Below are 19,380 nucleotides of genomic sequence, written 5' to 3' on the forward strand. Positions count from 1 at the left end.
CAAACGGCATCGGCGCCACTCATCGGCTTGTGACGATCAATTTTCACAACCAACCAGTGCCACAGATGTCAAAGATCACAAAAAGCAAAACAGACAAAGCGCTCCGCTACTCTCTATGCCTCCAGTCAGATCCACAATGAGTGCCAACGACCTGATAAGAATCACAGAAAGCAAGCGTCGCAGCCCTCTGCTTCCTCTCCAACTCCCAGCGATCCCTGCGAGTCCTAACGGTCCACTTTTCCGCGACCTCTGGCTCGAAGACTGCACAACTAGCATCAACGAACACAGAAAGCGAGCCTTGAACCTTCTTGTCTCGCCAAAGACACGCGTCGCTAAACCGGCACTACTGTCGTCGGTGCCTTTAAAGTGCATACCTACTGCAGCTGTAAGTACTAGGAACGCCCGGCGGAACAAGCAGAGGGACGTCTCGCATTTCCCAGCAAGTGCGAAATGGTATTTTTGGCAATTGTACGTGGATGGGTGTGCCCCGAGGGTTATCAGTTCGATTCAGGTGCAGAGGAAACCGAGTCGTGGTCACCACCAGCAGCGTGAGAGTATAGAGTGGGGAGAGCAGATGCTGGGTCAGAGGAAGTTTAACAGGCATAGTGGTTATTGGACTTGAGGCGGCGAACAAGGGTCATGGTGAACGTCTATTTCATGTCTGTCGCGACCTCTGCCAACGAAGAAATAAACTGTGATTACTTGACCAGCTATGTGAGATGAAGAATTTTACTCTTTCATCTACTTTTTTCTTCTTTTCTTTGCACTAAAAACGTGCTTCTTTGGAGCGAGACGCTGTTCGTCCTTCGATTAGAACTTTATGTGATGCTTCAAACTCGCATCTTCCGACATAGTCCAAGCCTTTTCATTTCGCGAAAACACCGTCTGCTAAATATCACCTTTCACGTCCTCACTTAATCACCACGAAGAAAAGTGACCGCTATGGTGGGCACCCTCCCATATTTCGATGAACACGTGCTATCGCTCCTTCTCCTCAATCCTGGATGCTCTCGATAACACCTTTACCAAGCAAGCTTCATTTGCTTGACATCTGGAAAGACATCGTTCTTGTCAACAGGAGTTTTAGGAGGACTCCAGTAACCAGAGTCGTTGCTTGCGCGTCGTTGCGACGTATTCGATTCATCGCTCGCTCGCTGAATCCGTGGTTCCTCCAAGTCTAATGCTTCTCTGTAATCAACCGCTGGCACTGGCGCCGGTGCCACAGCACTGGGGAGCGAAGAGGCTACCTCCGTGATAGGACCGAATCCGAGAGTGACTAGCACCACAAAGGTGATGAAGATGGCGAAGATTCTGGTTGTGACCTCAGTGTGGTTTGGTGGAGGAGAAACTAATCGCACCGGGTATATCTCGAACCAGTCGGTCGTGAACTGTAACTTTACAGACTCAGCTGCAATGAGAAATGCTTTTTTGGTGGTGTAGACGTGACTGAACTGCGTCTCGAATTTTTGGATGTCCTGAACAACGAGGTTGATGATCGTGTCTTGGGCTAGGCGATCACAGTCGCAGAAGCTGGGAGAGCTGTTGATGAGTTTTTGTCTCGCTTGTTCGGTGGCTTCTTCGTCTAAGATGGCATACCATTGAGTGTACGGAACCTTGACAAGATGGACAGAGTCGGGTGGAACCTCTGCTGCAGCATGAGGCGATTTTGTTTGTGTGCGCATGAAGGCCGCCGTCTGTGCGACAACAGACGCTATTATAAAGCCCATCCATTTGCAGAACAAGCGATCCCTGGCGAGCTTCTGTCCGATACATGTTCTGGCTTCTGAGATAGCGCCGAGGACAACAGGGAAGATCAGGTCTGTGGAAAACATCATTGTTTCCGTTGATAGTTGTGCCCGTCGGGCGTGAATGGCCTCCAGAAAGAAGCCGCCGAGGAGATAGAGAACAAAGAAGACAGTATGTAAGAAGGGAATTGCGGCGCACACCTGTGTCAGCCGACAGATAATGTCCGGTCGTCGCAGCATCTTGACTGCCATAGCAATGGTCCAGGAGATAAGTATTGCTTTGAGGGCAATGCCAACCATCGACATTGAGTTGGCGGGCGGGCGTCCACCAGGGTAGTCCATCTCGCTGATCAGAGTGTGAGAAGATGTTGTATGCTCGAGCTGTCGAGCCATGTGATCAGACACTGTGTTTGCAGGGTCTTAGAACGTTTGCGACATCGCTTTTTGATGAAGTTTGTATCTCTTCTTACCGGAAACAGCTTTTCGCTCAAATTGATAGCGATGCGGATCAGCATTTTGTTGGAGGCTGTCACGATGGTGTTTCCTTCACTTCACGTAGCTGCACTTTGTTCCAGCTAGTGATTGTGCTGCCAAGAACAAACAAAGCACTCACAAGTCGTCAACTACGCATGGTTTTTGCAAGACCTCCAGGCAGTATGTAAGTATTATGTTGGCTGGTGTCATAAGATTCGTGGTTGTAATGCGTCAAGGTGGACGCCGTGGTGACCACTGAAGCGCTCACCACCAGATCCTGATATGCCGTGTATAGTTGTAGGCGATGTTACTGCCATCTTCGACCTCTACCTCTCCCCCTTCCACTGTAATTCTCCTGATGACCTCCACCATATCCGGCTGGACCAGCTGGTGGTTGCTGAACAGATTGCATGGTTGGCGCACCCATACCCATCATCATGCTTGCCATCTGACTCGGGTCCATTTGCATCGGATCCATTCCCTGCATCTTCATCATTTCCATCATCTGCTGCATCTCCACTTGACTCGGCATTCCAGGTATACTAGGCATTTCTGGTACTATGGGTTGTGCAGAGGCAGCGGGCATTGCTCCACCGAGGCCACCTGGCATTGTATCCATAAATGCTTTCATCTGTTCGGTTTCTTGGTTGATCGCCTTGATCTCTTTGGGCATGTTTTGCTTCTTCAGACAATAGCTCGCCCACGTAAATTCATCGAAGCCATAATTAAAGTAGTCTGTTACATCTGCACCTGGTTTTCGCCAAGGTTTCAAGGACTCAGTAGGGAAGTCGTTGTCCAAGTCTGTCTGAAGGATTGGTTTGCCGGTCGCAGGGTGTATGGGATTGCCATTAAGTGGATCAATGGTCGAGGTATGTCTTGCGGCATAGTCTGTGCCAGGCCGACCATCACTCTGTGGTGTAGAGATTCTGTTGATGTTCGCTTGAGGTGTCAATTCTCGCTTGATCGCAGGTGTTGGTGAGGGAGAAGGTCTAGCCTTGTCTCTTTCGTTCACTTGTGAGCCAGGTCGAAGGTTCTTTTGTCTGTGGGCACGTCATCAGTATAGACTTGACGGGGATGGCACAGGTGATGCACACACGAGCCAGGTTCAGCTTTAGGTTCGTCCTTCGTTTCCGTAATAAATTTAATATCGTCGTCACTATCAGATTCAATTTCTTCACCTTCCTCTTCGTCGTCTGCATCTTGCATTCGAGTTTCTTGAGGTTCGTAACTATCGTTGTCCTCGGGATAGATGTCATCATCCACGTCGTCATGTGAAGTCATGGTGGAAACAATGGCCATATGTATCGAAGAAGTAGTGAACGACGAAACAAGGGTCTGCAACGCGAGGATCAGTACTATTCAACGCGTCTTTCGGGCGGCTAATCAGCGGTCATCAAAATAGTGCCCGGTGGGTCGTTTACATAAGCATCGTCTATAGTTGCCTTGCAGAGTACTTTCAAATTATAGCCAACAATGTGAAAGTGCTTGGTACACCTTAAATGCATACAGGTTGATTGTAATGGTTACTCACTTCAAATTTCATTTGTGTACTCGCGTCCCAGAATCTACTAAGCAGTCAGTAAAGCATTACTCGTAGGGGATGATAGTAATGAGTGGAGTCATGGTCACCTCGCGCAACGTGAGTGCATCTTGGTCGATGCTTGGTCAAGACTTTATTGTAAGCTTGGCGATGCATTAGACACTGCCACGTTCCTCAGCAAGAGCTCGCGTCCGGAAATGTAATCTTGATAAAATGCTCTGGTGTATGTCGGTTACAAGAAGGTCATCCAAATATCTCCTCTTTGGAAAACGTCTACCACATCATCTGGCGTCCTCGCTGCACGAGGTCGGCAAGTCTTCCGCAAAAGGAATGTGTCGGTATTGATTCAATGCAGCACACACGCATATCTTGAGGACTCTGCAGGAGCTCGGCTCGCAGTCGGCAGCTGAGTTCTCAATTCAACCGCACCTGCAACCTACCAGATTTCAGCAATCTGGGCCTGCTCCCGACTTAGCAACTGTCGCACAGAAGCCCACGTATCGCGAGCTTTCAACCTCGTGCTGTGTGACGGGCCAAACGTGCTAGGTTGACCTAGACATCTTAAGTGACCGAATCACTCTCCTGGAATCTATGAATGTTGCATTGGCGAGCTCTTTGATATGCTTTCCTGTCACACAAGGGTTCATAAGTTGACCTAATGACGTGAAAGTCTTCTAATTTGCACTGCATTAATGCAGCGAAAGCTAAGGGGATGCATGTATGCGGCGGGCTGGTTCGGACAACCAGAATGGACTGGCATGCAACGCAAAGACTCTTCATCATATCTGTTCTATCATACGCGATTACAAGATAGAAAGATAGCTTTATGTCAATTGTTGTAAGTTTGTTCGCCAGAGGTTGCTTCGAAGCTCTATGCGATAAGCGTGATTGGCGGACGATAAGCTAAAGCGGTTGCTGCTTGAGCTGCAGCTTTAATCCAGCATTACAAACAGATCCTGGTCAACCTAAGCCATATCTAGGCAAAAGACACACCAAAACGGTGTCTGAAGATAACGAACACCAGTAAAACAGAGTCGTCCCTCCAACCCGACACGGTCATCCCCGTTTGTGCATAGTGGTTGACATTCAGGCGCTCGAAGCTATTGCTGTCAGAGGAAGGGGAACGACCTGAGCTTGAGACCATGCAGATACCTTAAAGGATCAGCTCCGACTTCTGGCGACCAAACTCCATGAATTTGTACTGATAGCTTCTTGCCTACATCCTGATACCTGTCTACTCTCATCGACCATCACTGCGTCTTTCACACTCGGAAGTTCAAATCAAAGGTGAGAACTCGTCAGGAACACGAAATGCCCGCTTGACCCCACGGCCTTCCATACCTCACCCGCAAGTCGTGTCTCAAGAACCTGCACTAACCTGTTGTCAACAGATTAACCCTGTACGCACTTGACGGACCTTGTTGTGTACTATGGCAGTGGACGTGGAGAAACATGCCTCGTCCACAAAGAGTACCACGGATTCCGCTCGAAATGGATCGATCGTCGAAATGACCGAACTCACACAATTGGGTTATAGACCTGAGCTCCGACGGAACCGGTCTATGTTGACGCTGCTCTTCCAGTCATTAGCCATTGCGGTATGTTCGTGGTTCTCCAACGTGCAGACACAGTACTGATGTTAACAAGGCTATTCCATATGGCGAAGGTGCGCCACTTCTGACAGCGATCTATGGTGGTGGACCGCTGTCTATATTCGTGGGTTGGATGGTGAGTACTGCAACATCAACATCTGTGACTGGCTTTGTTGACCGTGGCAGATGGTCTGCATCCTCGATGAATGCATCGCCCTTTCATTAGGCGAACTTGCCTCTCGCTATCCGACCTCGGCAGGTCCATATTACTGGTCTTTCCAGATCGCTGATCGAGGCAAGATTCCACTTTCATATCTAACAGGCTGGACTTGGATGATAGGTACGTGAACTCGTTAGGAAGTTGACTTCATCTCCGCAAGTCTTTTGACCATCCTCATAGGCAATTGGACAATCACTCTCTCCGTCAACTTTGGCTTCGCAAGCTTATTGGCAGGTACGATTGCCATCTACAAGGATGACTGGGTGGCAAGTAGTTGGGAGCTCCTACTAATCTTCTATGCGCTGTGCATCGTCACTTTTCTTGTTTGCGTATTCGGGAACCGGTTGCTGCCTGTAATCGATACAGCCTGCGCAGCCTTCACAGCAATAACGATTATCGTCGTGCTAATAGCACTATCGGTCAAAGCTGATGTTGGTCGACACAGTGCTTCTTATGCGCTCGGACATTACAATACCTCACTGTCCGGCTATGGAGGATTCTCTTTCTTCATCGGTCTGCTACCAGCAGCATATACGTTCTCAGCTATTGGTATGATTTCTTCGATGGCTGAGGAGGTAGCAGATCCTACCAGAAAGGTGCCTGTGGCTCTGAGTCTTTGTGTTCCAATTGGAGGCATTGCCGGACTTTTCTTCGTCTTACCGATATGCTTTACGTTGCCACCTTTGGAAGATATTCTTGACGCTCCGTATGCTCAAGCACTGCCATATATCTTCCATACAGTTATGGGCACCCCTGGTGGTGGCGTGGCACTTTCAGCGCTGGTACTAATCATTACCTTGTTTTGCAGTATCTCAATCACTGTCGCTGCTAGCAGATGTACATGGGCATTCGCCAGGGACAATGCTATACCACTCGCTAGGGTGTGGGCCCACGTCAACCCAACATTGGACGTACCAGTCTGGGCATTAGTGCTGACGACAATCATTCAAATGCTGCTTGGGCTCATCAACCTCGGAAGCACCACGGCCTTCACAGCATTCATTAGTCTTGGTGTCATCGCTTTAGCTATCTCATATGCTATACCAATAAGTCTGAGTATGTTGCATGGACGCAGAGAGGTATCGGCAGCTCGTTGGAATTGCGGCAAGCTGGGATGGGTACTTAACAGTATCGCTGTTGTGTGGATCTTCTGCGAGCTGATACTGTTCAGTATGCCTACCGTCCTACCAGTGACTGCTGTAACCATGAATTATGCAAGCGTGGTACTCTGTGGCTTTGGCGCAATTGCAGCGACTTGGTATGTCATCCATGCAAGGAAGGTCTATCAAGGTCCTCCTGCATCGGACGGCTTGTGATGTTGAATAAATTGAGGATTGTGAATAGAAATCCGGTACACAATTTCAGCATGGCTTCAAATAGCAGCTTGAAGACCTTTTTGCTTGCCCCACTTTCTGCATTTTGACATGAAATCAGGCGCGATGAAGAGGACAATGAGGGAGCCCAAGCCATTCCAGAAGTAGTCTGCCAGTCCTGTTCGCTGGCTTCCACCCATAGCCCAACCTTTCATGACGTTGCTAACGAATGAAGACGTAATCATGTACCTTCCAGCTTCTAATTCAGCTATGATGATCCTAGCCAGATCATCTGGCTGCTGCGGTCTATCATCCTCTTCTAACTTGTTAGTAAGAGCGGGCTTGAGCTTCATTTCATTCTCAAATCCTGGAGTTTTGATACCACCAGGATAGATAGCATGAATCTTTATCTCAGCAGCAGGACCTGCTTCAGTGGGATGCAGCCTTGTGCCGTTGTACACCTGAACTTCCTGGTTAAGTGTGTCTGCTAAAGCTCTCATAGCAGCCTTGGCTGGATTGTAGGCAGCATAGCCAGCAAGTGGCATGAAGGCTAGCACACTTGAGGTGAAGATCAGATGCCTAGGCTTGTTGTCGTAGCTCTTCTGTGTCTGCTTATCAACAGGCTTGGTCCACTGTTGTAGAGTGGAATGAGCCATGTAAGCACAGGACCAGTAAAGAGTGTCCATTTGGTCTCTCAAGGTCTCAGCTGTGCATGAAGCGAAAAATCCAGGTATACAATGTCCAGCACAGTTGATGACAATATCTGCTGGTATGCCGTCGTTCCATTGAGTCACCTTAGAGAGGATGGAAGAGGCCGAATCGGGTGATCGCAGGTCGTACGAGAGGTACATAAACCTCTGAGCGGCAGGGCGTACAGCCGCATTGCGAATAGACTCGAGAGCATGTTCTAGCTTAGAGACTGTTTGAGCAACAATCACAATATTAGCACCCTTAGCTGATAACTGCTTAGCTAGTTCAAGACCAAGTCCTTGTGAGCCTCCTGTGATAATGACTGTCCGCTCCACGACCTCGAACTGCTTTCTGCTTGTCAGAAATCCCATCACGGCGAGACCTGCGATGGCAGCAATGACAGCAGAGAACACGACAAGTAGCATCCCGAAATGAGGGTCCCTACCAGTAGATTTATGACATGGTAATATCTGTAACGTAGTGTTTAAAAATATTGGTAGCCTGAGGCAACCTATATACACCTTTTTGGAGTGTGGGGAAAATACGACCGAGCGCGATTGCCCGTTCGAAACTTTTTTTTCTGATCGCAGCAGCAGCCACCGCGCTGTGTTCGATCAGATCATTTCACTGCGCCGCAGCAAAAGTACAGCATGGCGAAGAAGCGCAAAGCACCCAGGACCTTTGAGCAGTCTCAGCCGGTAAAGTCTGCCAAATATGACGTTGAAGAGACATTTGATGACTTGGAGGACGAATTCTATGCTGGACGGGACAAGATTTTACTTGATGACGATGCGAACAAAAGGAGAAGACAACGTGTTTTGGATCAGGAGAAAGACTTGCAACCTTCTGACGAGGAGGTGCTAGCATACCAAGACGACTCTGACGATTTCGAGGACGAGGATGAAGACATCTACGACGATGAGGTTGAGACCGACCAATCTCGATTGAAGAACGGATCTAGGCAGCAGGCTCGTGGCCAGGACGAGGGCGAAGAGTTATCAGATGAGGAGCACTGGGGTACTAACCGGGCAGATTATTACGGCGACGATGTAATTGAGACCGCGGAGCAGGCCAAAGAAGAAGAAAATGAGGCAAAACGCCTGCATCAGAAGCAGCTCAAGAACATGACTGAGGCTGACTTCGGCTTTGATGAGAATGAGTGGATAGAAGAGAAGAAACCTGGCAAGCAGGGCCGTGCTGTTACTGAAAAACTGCCTGATGCTCAAATTCCGCAAGGCGCCACTGAAGATCAGAAGTTACAGATCCTTTCAGCCAGATACCCGGAGTTTGTACCTCTAGCAGAAGATTTCTTGCATTTATCGAAGACCAAACAAGAGCTTGACGAACAGAGCAAGAGCGTAGTGCAAGGAATCAGCCACGGAGCGAGACTGAGCGATGGATTGCCAATCAGTCTGAAACTCGATGCTTTGAGCACTTACTTGGCCACAATCTCCATGTATTTTGCCATCGTAACAAGCGCAACCAGCAAAGACACAGCATCATCCGGCAAGATTACAGCCATGGCTCCTCTAGATTTGCACGAACATCCCATTATACAGAGTCTGGCTCGAGCTCGGCAGCTATGGAACCAGGTCGAACCACTGCAAGTTCAGCAAGTCTTGACAGTTCCGCAACAGCTCGCCACACCCGAGTCAGAAGAGTATCCTGACGATCTTGCTGCATATCCTAGCTCTCAGGCGAAATTACCCTCGGGCACAAAGCTACGTAAAGAGCCTGCACAAAAGTCCGAAAAGCGCAAGCCGAAGGCTGAATCGAAAAAAGTCAAGGACGAGCTTGTATCAACATCCACCAAGAAGAAGCAGAAAAAATCAAGAGACAAAGACAAACCCAAACTTCTCGACTTGAATACCCTCATCGATGAAGCTCAAGACTACGACGAAGAATCAGACTTTGGCGACGAGCAACCGCTTACAGAAGAGCAATTTGCCGAAAAGGCACGCAAGCGGAAGTCACTCCGCTTCTACACATCGCAGCTTGCCTCCAAGGCCAACAAGCGTGGTAATGCATCTCGTATAGCAGGTGGAGACGATGATTTACCTTACAAGGAAAGGCAGAAGGATAAGCAGGAGCGACTAATTCGAGAGGCCGAAAATCGAGGTCGTGGCGCTGCTGATCATTTCGACGACGGCGATAATGATTACGACGATATGCCAGCTAACCGGGATGCAAACGACGAGTATTACGATACACTCTTGAACGCTAAACAGAAGAAGCAGTCGGACAAGAAAGCTCGTGCAGAAGCATATGCTCAGGCTGCGAAGGACGGCGCAACTGTTTACGAAGAAGAGACGGTCGGTGCAGATGGTAAGCGGGCAATCACATATGCTATAGCGAAGAACAAAGGTCTTGCTCCCAAGCGCAAGAAGGAAGTGCGCAACCCACGTGTCAAGAAGCGAATGAAGTTTGATGAGAAGATGAAGAAGCTTGGATCGATACGGCAGGTGTATAAAGGTGGTGAAGGACGTGGCGGATATGGAGGGGAATTGACTGGCATCAAGACGAATGTCGTCAAAAGTGTCAAGCTATAGTGCAGGAGCCATGCTCGCGCATACGTACTCTTCGAAAAGAAATCCATACACTCGAACTGCCAAATGTCTTTTCTCTTCATTCTTCATGCCTGCCAGATCATCACTTGCCGCCTTGGCTCTCACCAAATAGCCTAAATTCAATTCAAGCATCTTCAACCCCAACTGTAAGGTCATCCGAACACGGGCAAAGCAGATCGCCAAATCTCGTACACAACTTATTGCAATAACACGGCCCCCAACAAATACACATCTTCGCCGCCAAATAGTCCTCAACAGTCATATGTCCAGCAAAATAACGATAGTATCCCACCGGCACACCCTCCAACCGAGCCAGAGCACATTCACGGTGTGTCTCACGTCGAAGCACGCTTTGTCTAGACGTCCGAGCTTCAGCAGTCACATCTGGATCAAGAGCCTTGCGCTCGGCACGCTGTAGAGTAATTGCAAGTGCTGGGTTCTTTGTGAGTTCTGAGTCGGTGTAGCTGGTCACGTGCATTCGATTGTCCTCGGAGAAAGCGTCGTTGATGATTCTGCCGTTGGGATGGCTGGCGAGGCCGAATATCTCTTTGCAGTTGGCTGGTTTGTGGTGTGCTCTTGGCTTGAGGAGGGAGATGGAGAAGCGGCCGGGGTATTGACCTAGGCTTGCGGGACCGGGCGAATAATGACGAACCGTGCCAGAAGATGAGATGTGTGAACAGGAAGGATTGCTGATGGTTTCCTTGGTATCAGAAGAGGTCGTTGATTTGTCAGAAATCCTTCGAGCTCGTTTGCACTCTTGTGAGTTGGAGACGCTATTGTGCTTTCGCTTTCCTGAGAACAGGGAGGAGGTGTTGTGGTCTAGGATGTCGGTGAGCATGAAAGGTGTTGTTGCAGGAGAGGAGATACGTGCAGCTTGACAGTCGACTATAGTGAGCGGGTCGTTGAGCGAAAGGGTTTCAGCAGGATTCTCAGTCACGATGGTAGCCACCTGTCCACTTGCTGGAGCAATTTCCGGCATATGAGCACAAGATGTGGCGTCTTCATCGGAGCAGAATATCTCCTGGTAGTCAAAATTCTGGCTGAACGTAGAATTCTTGAATAACTCTGACACGATCTTAGCCTTCTCGTCTTCAGTAGCATGATCTAAAGTTCCGAAAATGTCCCTTGCCTCGCTGTGTTGCGCCTTGTATAAGTGTTCTCGAGGTTTGTAAGGCGTGGGGCAGATGATCGAGACAGTGGGCGAGGGGTAGGCCACAGGCACAGGTTCTGTATGTACGTTTTCACCAAGTCCAATTACCACAAGGTCAGGCGTAGAGACAGTGCTAATAGATGCAGTATTAGAATGCACGAAGACTTCTTTGCTAATGGTCGCGTCGTGTATCGTAGGCTTAGCGTGTTTGACCGCCGGCGCCGTGAGCACAACAGGTTCGTCACAGCGGTTGGCGTCAATCCAGTGCTTGATCTTCCCTGGCAATATATATTCTCGAGACCCGAAACGACTTTTTTCGCTGTTACTGAGCTTTCTGCTGCCAGATGTGACGCTGGAAACCACTGAAGCAAAGTCAGGAATTCGTGGCCAGTGGTCCGTCCCATGTTCCAATAATTGAGGACCATTTGTTGGAGATATTTGCGATCCTTCAATCCAGCTGTGTTCTATGTCTTTGCTAAGAAAGGACGACGATTCAACTGCATCGGAATGACCAAGGTGAGACTGGGTCGACTCGACTTCTAAGGTGTTTGCACAGTCATGCTCGTGCTTGAGCTCGTTCTGGGTCAGATGTATTGCAGGGCCGCCGTTGACAGCTGCGATCAATCTGTATGAGGTACCAGGCATATATGTTTCCAAAGTACCTAAAGAGTTGTCCAAATCGCTGATCGAGAGACTTCGTCGCCGGTAGAAATCTTGAACCACTGCCTCCGTCAGTGTTTGGTCTGTATGAGATATTCCGTGTTTGTACCTACTGCGTGAATCAGGTCTCAGGAACTCTTCCAGATCTACTCCATCTGCGTCGATCATCGTATAGGTAGGGCCAGATCGGTAGTGCCGATTTATTGTCTTGTGCTCATGTAGAATTTGCGCAAAGCAACGCAGTAATATTTTGGCTGCTTGTCACCCGCACTGGTACCGACACTATTCAAGAAATAGTGCAATTGTAAATCACCGACTTCCTAGCCTCCCATGTTGACTGTCCCTCCCTTCACACGCTACGCACATCGTGGTGAGTGAAAGTGCGTCAGCGAAGTTCCGTAAACTAACCGGAAAGGCCGCACTGTCCCTTTTCCACATGGCACAATATCCCCAGTATGGTTGAACTGCCAAAATTGGGGGTGATGATTCTCCGTGGCGACAACACAGCAGGGTGAATGATCAAGCAATAACAAGGCAATTTGGACGACCTACTGTGTCTCGTCATTCGCTTACCGCAGAGCATCGGTGATTTCCAGAAGAGCTTCGCTCTTATACCTCTCTATACTATGGTCATTCATCTGGTTGAAGCCACAGGTTGTACCCGTGTTTTGAACATGATCTTGTGAACCCCTGAGTAATGTTCTTGTTACTGCAGGACCATACGTCCTGCACCTCGAAATCGAAATATTCCTCCTGCTACTGTGTCGTGATCAACCAGATCGACTGAGTCCCGCATTGTATGTGCGTCGAAGATAGACTCCCAGACTACCTGCAGATCATTACCTTGACATTACTCTCGAAGAAGATGGAAAGATTTAGAGCTCGACCTCAATTCTGGAGAATCCGGATCGTGGCCACAGGGTGGATCCTCGAGCCTAATTAAGCGTATCCCGGGTTGTTGGTGACAGGGGCGGATCAGATTCAGCGCAGTCTACCACAGTATTAACTATCGACTGTAAACACTTTATGAACATTGAACATTCCTTTGCCTCACGAAGCCATCGGACTTGAATTTCTCGACTTGTGTTCACAGCATAATTTTACTGCTCAGTTGAAGAGGATACTATAGTCAACTCGTCCACGTACCTAGATATCTATTCTCCCATCACTCTCACTTCGAATCCCGGCATGCTTTTATGAGCAGATTCCAATCCACAACGGGTCAGACCATCCTCAAATAACGAGATGGCGCCTGGACGGCAAAGCCAGTCTTCGCTATGGCACATTGTCCTATTACTGTCGCATGTGCTTGTCGCGCAGGCAGACAAGACGGCGGCCGACTACTATGTCAAGTCCCTACCGGGTGCGCCTGATGGGCCTCTTCTGAAGATGCATGCAGGGTAGGTGGTGAAATCTTTTGAAATTATGGCAGCTTACACATCACCAGGCACGTCGAAGTCAACCACGAGCACAACGGCAACCTCTTCTTCTGGCACTACGCCAACAGACACATCGCGAATCGGCCAAGGACAGTGATATGGTTGAATGGAGGGCCGGGTTGTTCTTCCGAAGATGGTGCACTTATGGAGGTCGGACCATATCGAGTCAGAGAGGGCGGCAAGCTAGAGTACAACGATGGTGCGTGGGACGAATTCTCGAATCTCCTATTTGTCGACAACCCCGTGGGCACAGGCTACAGCTACGTCAACACAGACAGCTATCTTCACGAACTACAAGAGATGGCCGACCAGTTTATCATATTCCTTGAGAAATGGTTTGCGATATTTCCCGAGTATGCGAACGACGACCTTTACATAGCTGGCGAGTCATATGCTGGCCAGCACATACCTTACATAGCACGTGCTATGCTGGATCGAAACAGCAAGGCCGGTGACAAGAGCAAATGGAATTTGAAGGGCTTGCTTATTGGCAATGGGTGGATCAGCCCTATACATCAATATCAGGCATATGCTTCGTTCGCCTATGCTGAGGGCCTGGTGCAAGGAGGCACTGACGCCGGCAATCGTCTGGACAAATCGCTCACAGACTGCCTGAAACAACTTGGACAGCCAGGTGCTGATGAACACATCAACCTCAACGTGTGTGAAAATGTTTTATCAACCTTCCTCGATGTCACTCGGGATGGCAACAAGTGCTACAATATGTACGATATACGGCTCAAGGACACTTGGCCGTCCTGCGGCATGAACTGGCCACCAGATCTTACCACTGTCACACCATATCTACGCCGTCAGGACGTAGTAGATGCTTTGCATGTCAACAAGGACAAGCGAACTGGTTGGTCCGAGTGTTCAGGCGCAGTAAGCTCGAGTTTCAAGACACAGAAATCACAGCCATCCATTAAGATCATACCCGATCTTCTTGAGACTGGGTTGCCTATCTTGCTCTTCAGTGGTGCAAAGGATATGATCTGCAACCATTTGGGCACAGAAGACATGATCTCGGACATGACCTGGAATGGTGGCACTGGCTTCGAAACAACTCCCGGAGTATATGCGCCGAAAAGAGACTGGTATTTCGAGGGTGAGGCTGCTGGATACTACCAAGAGGCACGAAACTTGACCTATGTCCTCTTCTACAATTCTTCGCATATGGTACCGTTCGACTATCCAAGACGCACGAGAGACATGCTCGACCGCTTCATGGGTGTCGATATCGCCAGCATTGGTGGCAAGCCAGTGGACTCTCAGATTGACGGCGAGAAGGCAGGCACGGAAACTAGCGTCGGTGGACATCCTAACAGCACAGTAGCTCAAGAAGAATCGAAAGACAAATTACATCAAGCAGAACTAAAAGCATACTACCGATCTGGCGAGGCTGCACTCCTCGTTGTCTTGATCATCGCAGCACTCTTCGGCTGGTGGGTATGGCGCGGTCGCAGGAAACAAAGGCGAGCCGATCACGAAGGAGTACTCGGCGCTTACGCCCCCGTCTCTCTTCTGAACAGCAAACGAAACGATGTGGAGGCTCAAGACTTTGACGGAAACGAACTGCATAACATGGGTGCCGGAAGAGGCAAGAAGTTCTCAGATCAGGATGACGACTCGCGGCACGATCGCTACGATATCGGAAGCGATAGCGAGGAGAGTGATGATGACAATGAGCGAGCCAAGCAGAAGGGGACAAACGCGTAGATTGCTAGTTTTAGGAACAAGGCTGTTTTAAGAAAGGGATCGCGGTAAATTGTGATCTGAACTTTTCTGGCACTTGGCTCCTCACGATTTCTACTCGAAACAGAATGCTCTGGACACTGGCTTAGTACCTGTTCGACGATATGCCCCCACGACGGTCCGTCGTCATTATGCTATGCGCTCGTGGATGACATACCAGGTCGCAAATATTACTATATAGAGACAGACCTCTCGGACTCCGACTTCACGATGTGTGCTTCTTTCGTCCGTCGGATGTTGTCTTAACTCCGTTGTTCTACTTCATCCCAGCTCTCGTCACCTCGAAACGTTCATCCAGGTTCGCGAGGAGAACTCGAAATGGCAAGAGTGCATCACCATGTACCGAGAGGATGATACCGAGCGACGCAACGACAGCTGATTCATCACAATGTTCTTTGATTAATCCTCCGTATCCTTGGCGCAGTCGTGGCAGGATCGTCCGTCCTACTGGTGATCATCGTCCTTCCACAGCCCGGACAGCTAACTGTTTGGAATAATTTTGGGAATGTACAGCATGCAGGTCGAGGCTCGAGCTGTGCACGCAGTGTTAGAGGTTTGCGGAATATGTGATTCAATATGAGCAGATTAGAAATGGAGTGGTAGATGCAATAGTTTATTTACCAGGTCAGGATACACCATTGAACTTGGAAATATCGATTCAGAGCCTCCCTTATGCGAGGACTGGAGGATCGAAGTACTGTGTACGAGGAGCAGTGCAGTTGATTGATGGCAGGTCTGCCTGCATGATTGCCCCACCGAGCAACAGTTCTTTGTAAGCTCTGAGTAATCACACCTGTTTCTAGAGCAGTTTCCTCATAGTCGCTTACCGAACACTGCCTGGTTAGTGACGCTGGCGGTCAGCGCGCATGGCAGAACCCTTCAACCAAAGGTCGTTGCAGAGAAGCTCATTGAGTCCATACAACCAGTTGTATATGAAGCAGAGCTGCTGTCATCCTAGGCTTGTTCACTAATGCATTCTTGATCTCACCACAATTGTTGTACATGAAGAACAGCTGGAGTGAATCAGGAGCACACAAGACCGCGAGGCGCACATCAGGTATAGTGTTGTAGTCCTTCTGAACCTGCTCTGCCCAGCAGTGGAGCCAATAACGGATGACATGTTAATGGCATTGCATAAACATAGTGCTGGGTACTGCGACCTGAAGACTTAGCCTGCTGGCTGTGCTAAACAGCTGTTCATAGGTCGACGTGACTCACACCACACTCACAACCATTGCTGATAAAGCCACGCGGTCGCGGAAGTACGTCGTAATCATGCCCTGCTCAAAAAGATTTGAATATAGCCAGAAAGCTGGCTTGTTGCCATGTATCTGGTTCGCTTATAACCATACAACCAATACTTGAATAATTGTTATTATCCATGAGGTAAAGCTCCGAGAAAGGCGGCTCAGATGTCCCCCGGGAGTCGAGTCATCTCCCATAAGATTTGCGAAAGGATTGCCGCTTACTAAGACAAGCTTGGCGCGAGCGATACAATCCTCACACGCTGCTGACAAATCGTGTCGCTTCATAATTTGTGCACAAGGTGCCGATAGTTGCAACATCCGTGTAATTGTGTAAGCGAGGTGCTGCAAGAATTGTCCTTTTTGTTAACAAGAAAGGTGTGGTCCGTCAGCAGATCAGCATCGCATGTCTCAAGCAGCGATATGGACTGTAGATCTGTCTCAACTTCGTGGAGCATCACTGCCTTCGTGAGGAAACATTAGTTGACCAATTGCATACTGAACGTCATGGTTGGACAATGGAAAGGATGGATAGGAGGTCGCTGCCACGTCAAGCTTCTATCTCGGCGTCGGACTCTGATTTAATACAGCGTTACCTTGCAATGCGGATTGCGAGGGCGTCACGGTTGGTGATGTTTTTAATCGTTTAGAGGCCTGCTCAGTATAGCCATATTGTTGTCCGATTTCCTTTGGTCCTGATACCGAATCATGTGGTGGTGTTGTACGAGAATTGCCCATCTCTGCAATGCGCGGTAGAGTTTGACCTTGGTGTGGTTGACTCGGTTGAGGGTTGACAGCAGGTATCGAAGGATGTTGTGAGTGGAGTTGTGGATGAACTTTACCTGGCGAGAGTCCATCAACGCTGCTTGGTGGTGGAGGTACCTCGTGCTGGCTTTCGAGCAGCCTCGACTGCAAATTGATAATATAGTCGCGAAGCTGATAGTTTTCTGCTTGTACAGTCTTGAAATTGTCGGATAGAACCTGGTAATCTCGAACTTGCTCTTCAAGCTTCTTTATGTACCCCTCCTTTCTCTGTCTAAATGCCCGCTTTTGAAAGGTTAGCACAAATTTAACTAAGAAGGCTTGAAACTGACCTGCGCAGCCCTATTTTGTGCAGCTCTCTTGCTCGTGCTGAGCTCGCGCTTGCCATAACCCTTTCTGCCATCTGTCTGATTACCATCTCCGTCACTATGTTCACTGGTCTGAGGGGGACTGGTTGATGATGGCGACGCTGGGGCTGCTTGACCTGGCGCCGTCGTCATTATGTCTGATATGGGTTGGTAGCTTGGAGCCTGGATCGGTGGCGGATTGTGTGTCTGTGGCGAAGGATATTCTGGCTGGTCTCGAAGTACTATTGAATTCTGTTTAGCGACTGGCCATGGTGAGAGCAGCTGAGTAATGGACGTCATGCTGTGGTTGGTGGTGCTGATATGTCAGACGAGGAAGTTCTGGATAGCTGAGCCGGACCTGAGGGCTGAGCTAAGCAAGACGAACAGAAATACAAGCTAGTGAACAAGTCGTGTGAGGTGGGAATCAAGACGTGATATATGCGATCCAGTGTCATGTTAGTAGAAAGTGTCCATCGCTAACGGTCAGTAGGAGGGTGGAGTTAGCGATCGAGTGGGACGGATCGCGACACAGGAAGGCAGGGACAGGGCCAAGGCAAGTCCTTTTGAGATAGAGCTCCGAACGAGCCTCCTTCAGCATAGACATGAACGGAGCAGCAGTGGCGGTCGCAAAATCGATCGGGGTAAGAAAGCAGTAGGAGGTGAGAGTAGGCTAGTCTTACGTTTTGCATGATCTTCGATCTTTGCTGGCGGATCCTATAGGATTGTGACAGTCAGTACGCATTACGAAAGGTACATTGCTAATTGAGGCAACAGACGGAAGTTGCAAGCGGAGCAACCACAAGCAGGAACGCTAAACCACAGAAGCTCTCTCCGTATTGCGTGCAGATAGATTCAAGACAGACAACGCCGAGGCAAGGTACCGAGTAGGGTAATGTGGCAAAGGCAATCGCATGACTCAACTATGGATCATATCGTGGATGAGTAAGGAAGGGCTTACCTACCGTGTCGATAATAGCATCCGGACGTGGCGCAAGTGTAGACTGCATTGTGCAAGCCTTCCAGGCGTTTCAAAAGAAACAGATTGATGAAACAGTCTTTCGAGGCAGGATTGCAATCCAGTTGCACCTGCTCGCTTGGAATACTCGTCACGATTGTGTGAGACCAGACTGGGTAAGATGTCACAGAATCCTTCAGTACTCAATCTGAGAGCGACGTCGTCGGTGCATGCGTAGTAAGCAAGAAGAAGGTTAACAAGAGAGAAATAGATCTCATAGGTGGTTGTGGAACAAAGCATTTGCATAATAATTGACACTAATCCACAAGTGGTAGGTGAGCACTTCTCGCTTGAGCTTCTCCTGTAGAAAAGGCCTATGTTGCAGTGCACTGATTCGAGTCCGACCTTCGAGAGCCCAAGCAAGGACTGAGGCGAGCACATCTATGCCATAATAGGAGCCATGCGCCAGCAAACTCCCTGCCAGCATAGATGCGCAAACAAAGTGATAGTCAGTTCAGCACAAAAGCGGCAACCGTGAAGTGAACCCAGCAGATTAACTCTCGGAAGGGGATCTGTATGCAGGAATTGACGAGGCATGGGGGACTTTATGTCATGCAAATCGCTCCACGTTCTAGATTGCACTTGGGTAGTCAGCATGGCCATCGTCAGCGACACAGTCATCTTGCGTATCCAGTTCTTCCTTTTGCTGTACCTTTCGCACATCGTACGCTGGTGTGTCTTGGCACAATTCAGACGAACACTTCCAGCATAAGTTTCATGGAGACGGTGGCTGCCGTCCGGCGAACATGGGCAAATGACCACGTTTATCCACTCTTACCTCTAGCCTACTTTGAAGCTTCGTCCGAAGGACATGTCATTTATTACATAATCTATTTCGAGAGACTCGAATACGAGTATCACCTGCTTCGC

At 49.1% G+C, this 19,380-nt stretch overlaps 8 protein-coding genes across 8 annotated transcripts; 3 read left to right on the forward strand and 5 right to left on the reverse strand.

Annotated features, from left to right (window-relative positions):
* Nucleotides 1-1,022: 1,022 nt before the first annotated feature.
* Nucleotides 1,023-2,138, reverse strand: LTR64_002541 (uncharacterized protein; the record flags this gene model as incomplete). The annotated part of the gene is made up of 1 exon (XM_064896911.1): nt 1,023-2,138. The coding sequence occupies one exon, from the start codon at nt 2,136-2,138 to the stop codon at nt 1,023-1,025; it is 1,116 nt and encodes a 371-aa protein (XP_064755861.1).
* Nucleotides 2,139-2,526: 388 nt separating this feature from the next.
* Nucleotides 2,527-3,500, reverse strand: LTR64_002542 (uncharacterized protein; the record flags this gene model as incomplete). Its single annotated transcript, XM_064896912.1, has 2 exons — nt 2,527-3,259; nt 3,316-3,500. 2 exons carry the CDS (start codon nt 3,498-3,500, stop codon nt 2,527-2,529), a joined length of 918 nt encoding a protein of 305 aa, XP_064755862.1.
* A 1,689-nt stretch (nt 3,501-5,189) lies between these two features.
* LTR64_002543 (uncharacterized protein) lies at nt 5,190-5,699 on the forward strand (the record flags this gene model as incomplete). The annotated part of the gene is made up of 3 exons (XM_064896913.1): nt 5,190-5,357; nt 5,407-5,487; nt 5,538-5,699. The coding sequence occupies 3 exons, from the start codon at nt 5,190-5,192 to the stop codon at nt 5,697-5,699; spliced, it is 411 nt and encodes a 136-aa protein (XP_064755863.1).
* A 1,244-nt stretch (nt 5,700-6,943) lies between these two features.
* Nucleotides 6,944-7,999, reverse strand: LTR64_002544 (uncharacterized protein; the record flags this gene model as incomplete). Its single annotated transcript, XM_064896914.1, has 1 exon — nt 6,944-7,999. One exon carries the CDS (start codon nt 7,997-7,999, stop codon nt 6,944-6,946), a length of 1,056 nt encoding a protein of 351 aa, XP_064755864.1.
* A 225-nt stretch (nt 8,000-8,224) lies between these two features.
* SAS10 (something about silencing protein 10) lies at nt 8,225-10,123 on the forward strand (the record flags this gene model as incomplete). Its single annotated transcript, XM_064896915.1, has 2 exons — nt 8,225-9,899; nt 9,927-10,123. The coding sequence occupies 2 exons, from the start codon at nt 8,225-8,227 to the stop codon at nt 10,121-10,123; spliced, it is 1,872 nt and encodes a 623-aa protein (XP_064755865.1).
* A 142-nt stretch (nt 10,124-10,265) lies between these two features.
* Nucleotides 10,266-12,119, reverse strand: LTR64_002546 (uncharacterized protein; the record flags this gene model as incomplete). The annotated part of the gene is made up of 2 exons (XM_064896916.1): nt 10,266-12,013; nt 12,065-12,119. 2 exons carry the CDS (start codon nt 12,117-12,119, stop codon nt 10,266-10,268), a joined length of 1,803 nt encoding a protein of 600 aa, XP_064755866.1.
* Nucleotides 12,120-13,196: 1,077 nt separating this feature from the next.
* Nucleotides 13,197-15,106, forward strand: KEX1 (Cell death protease; the record flags this gene model as incomplete). The annotated part of the gene is made up of 2 exons (XM_064896917.1): nt 13,197-13,351; nt 13,399-15,106. The coding sequence occupies 2 exons, from the start codon at nt 13,197-13,199 to the stop codon at nt 15,104-15,106; spliced, it is 1,863 nt and encodes a 620-aa protein (XP_064755867.1).
* Nucleotides 15,107-16,944: 1,838 nt separating this feature from the next.
* LTR64_002548 (uncharacterized protein) lies at nt 16,945-17,648 on the reverse strand (the record flags this gene model as incomplete). The annotated part of the gene is made up of 2 exons (XM_064896918.1): nt 16,945-17,433; nt 17,481-17,648. The coding sequence occupies 2 exons, from the start codon at nt 17,646-17,648 to the stop codon at nt 16,945-16,947; spliced, it is 657 nt and encodes a 218-aa protein (XP_064755868.1).
* Between the last annotated feature and the right edge of the window lie 1,732 nt (nt 17,649-19,380).

This window comes from Lithohypha guttulata, assembly GCF_036872675.1.
Source record: "Lithohypha guttulata strain CCFEE 5908 chromosome Unknown scaffold_2, whole genome shotgun sequence".
Taxonomy (NCBI): domain Eukaryota; kingdom Fungi; phylum Ascomycota; class Eurotiomycetes; order Chaetothyriales; family Trichomeriaceae; genus Lithohypha; species Lithohypha guttulata.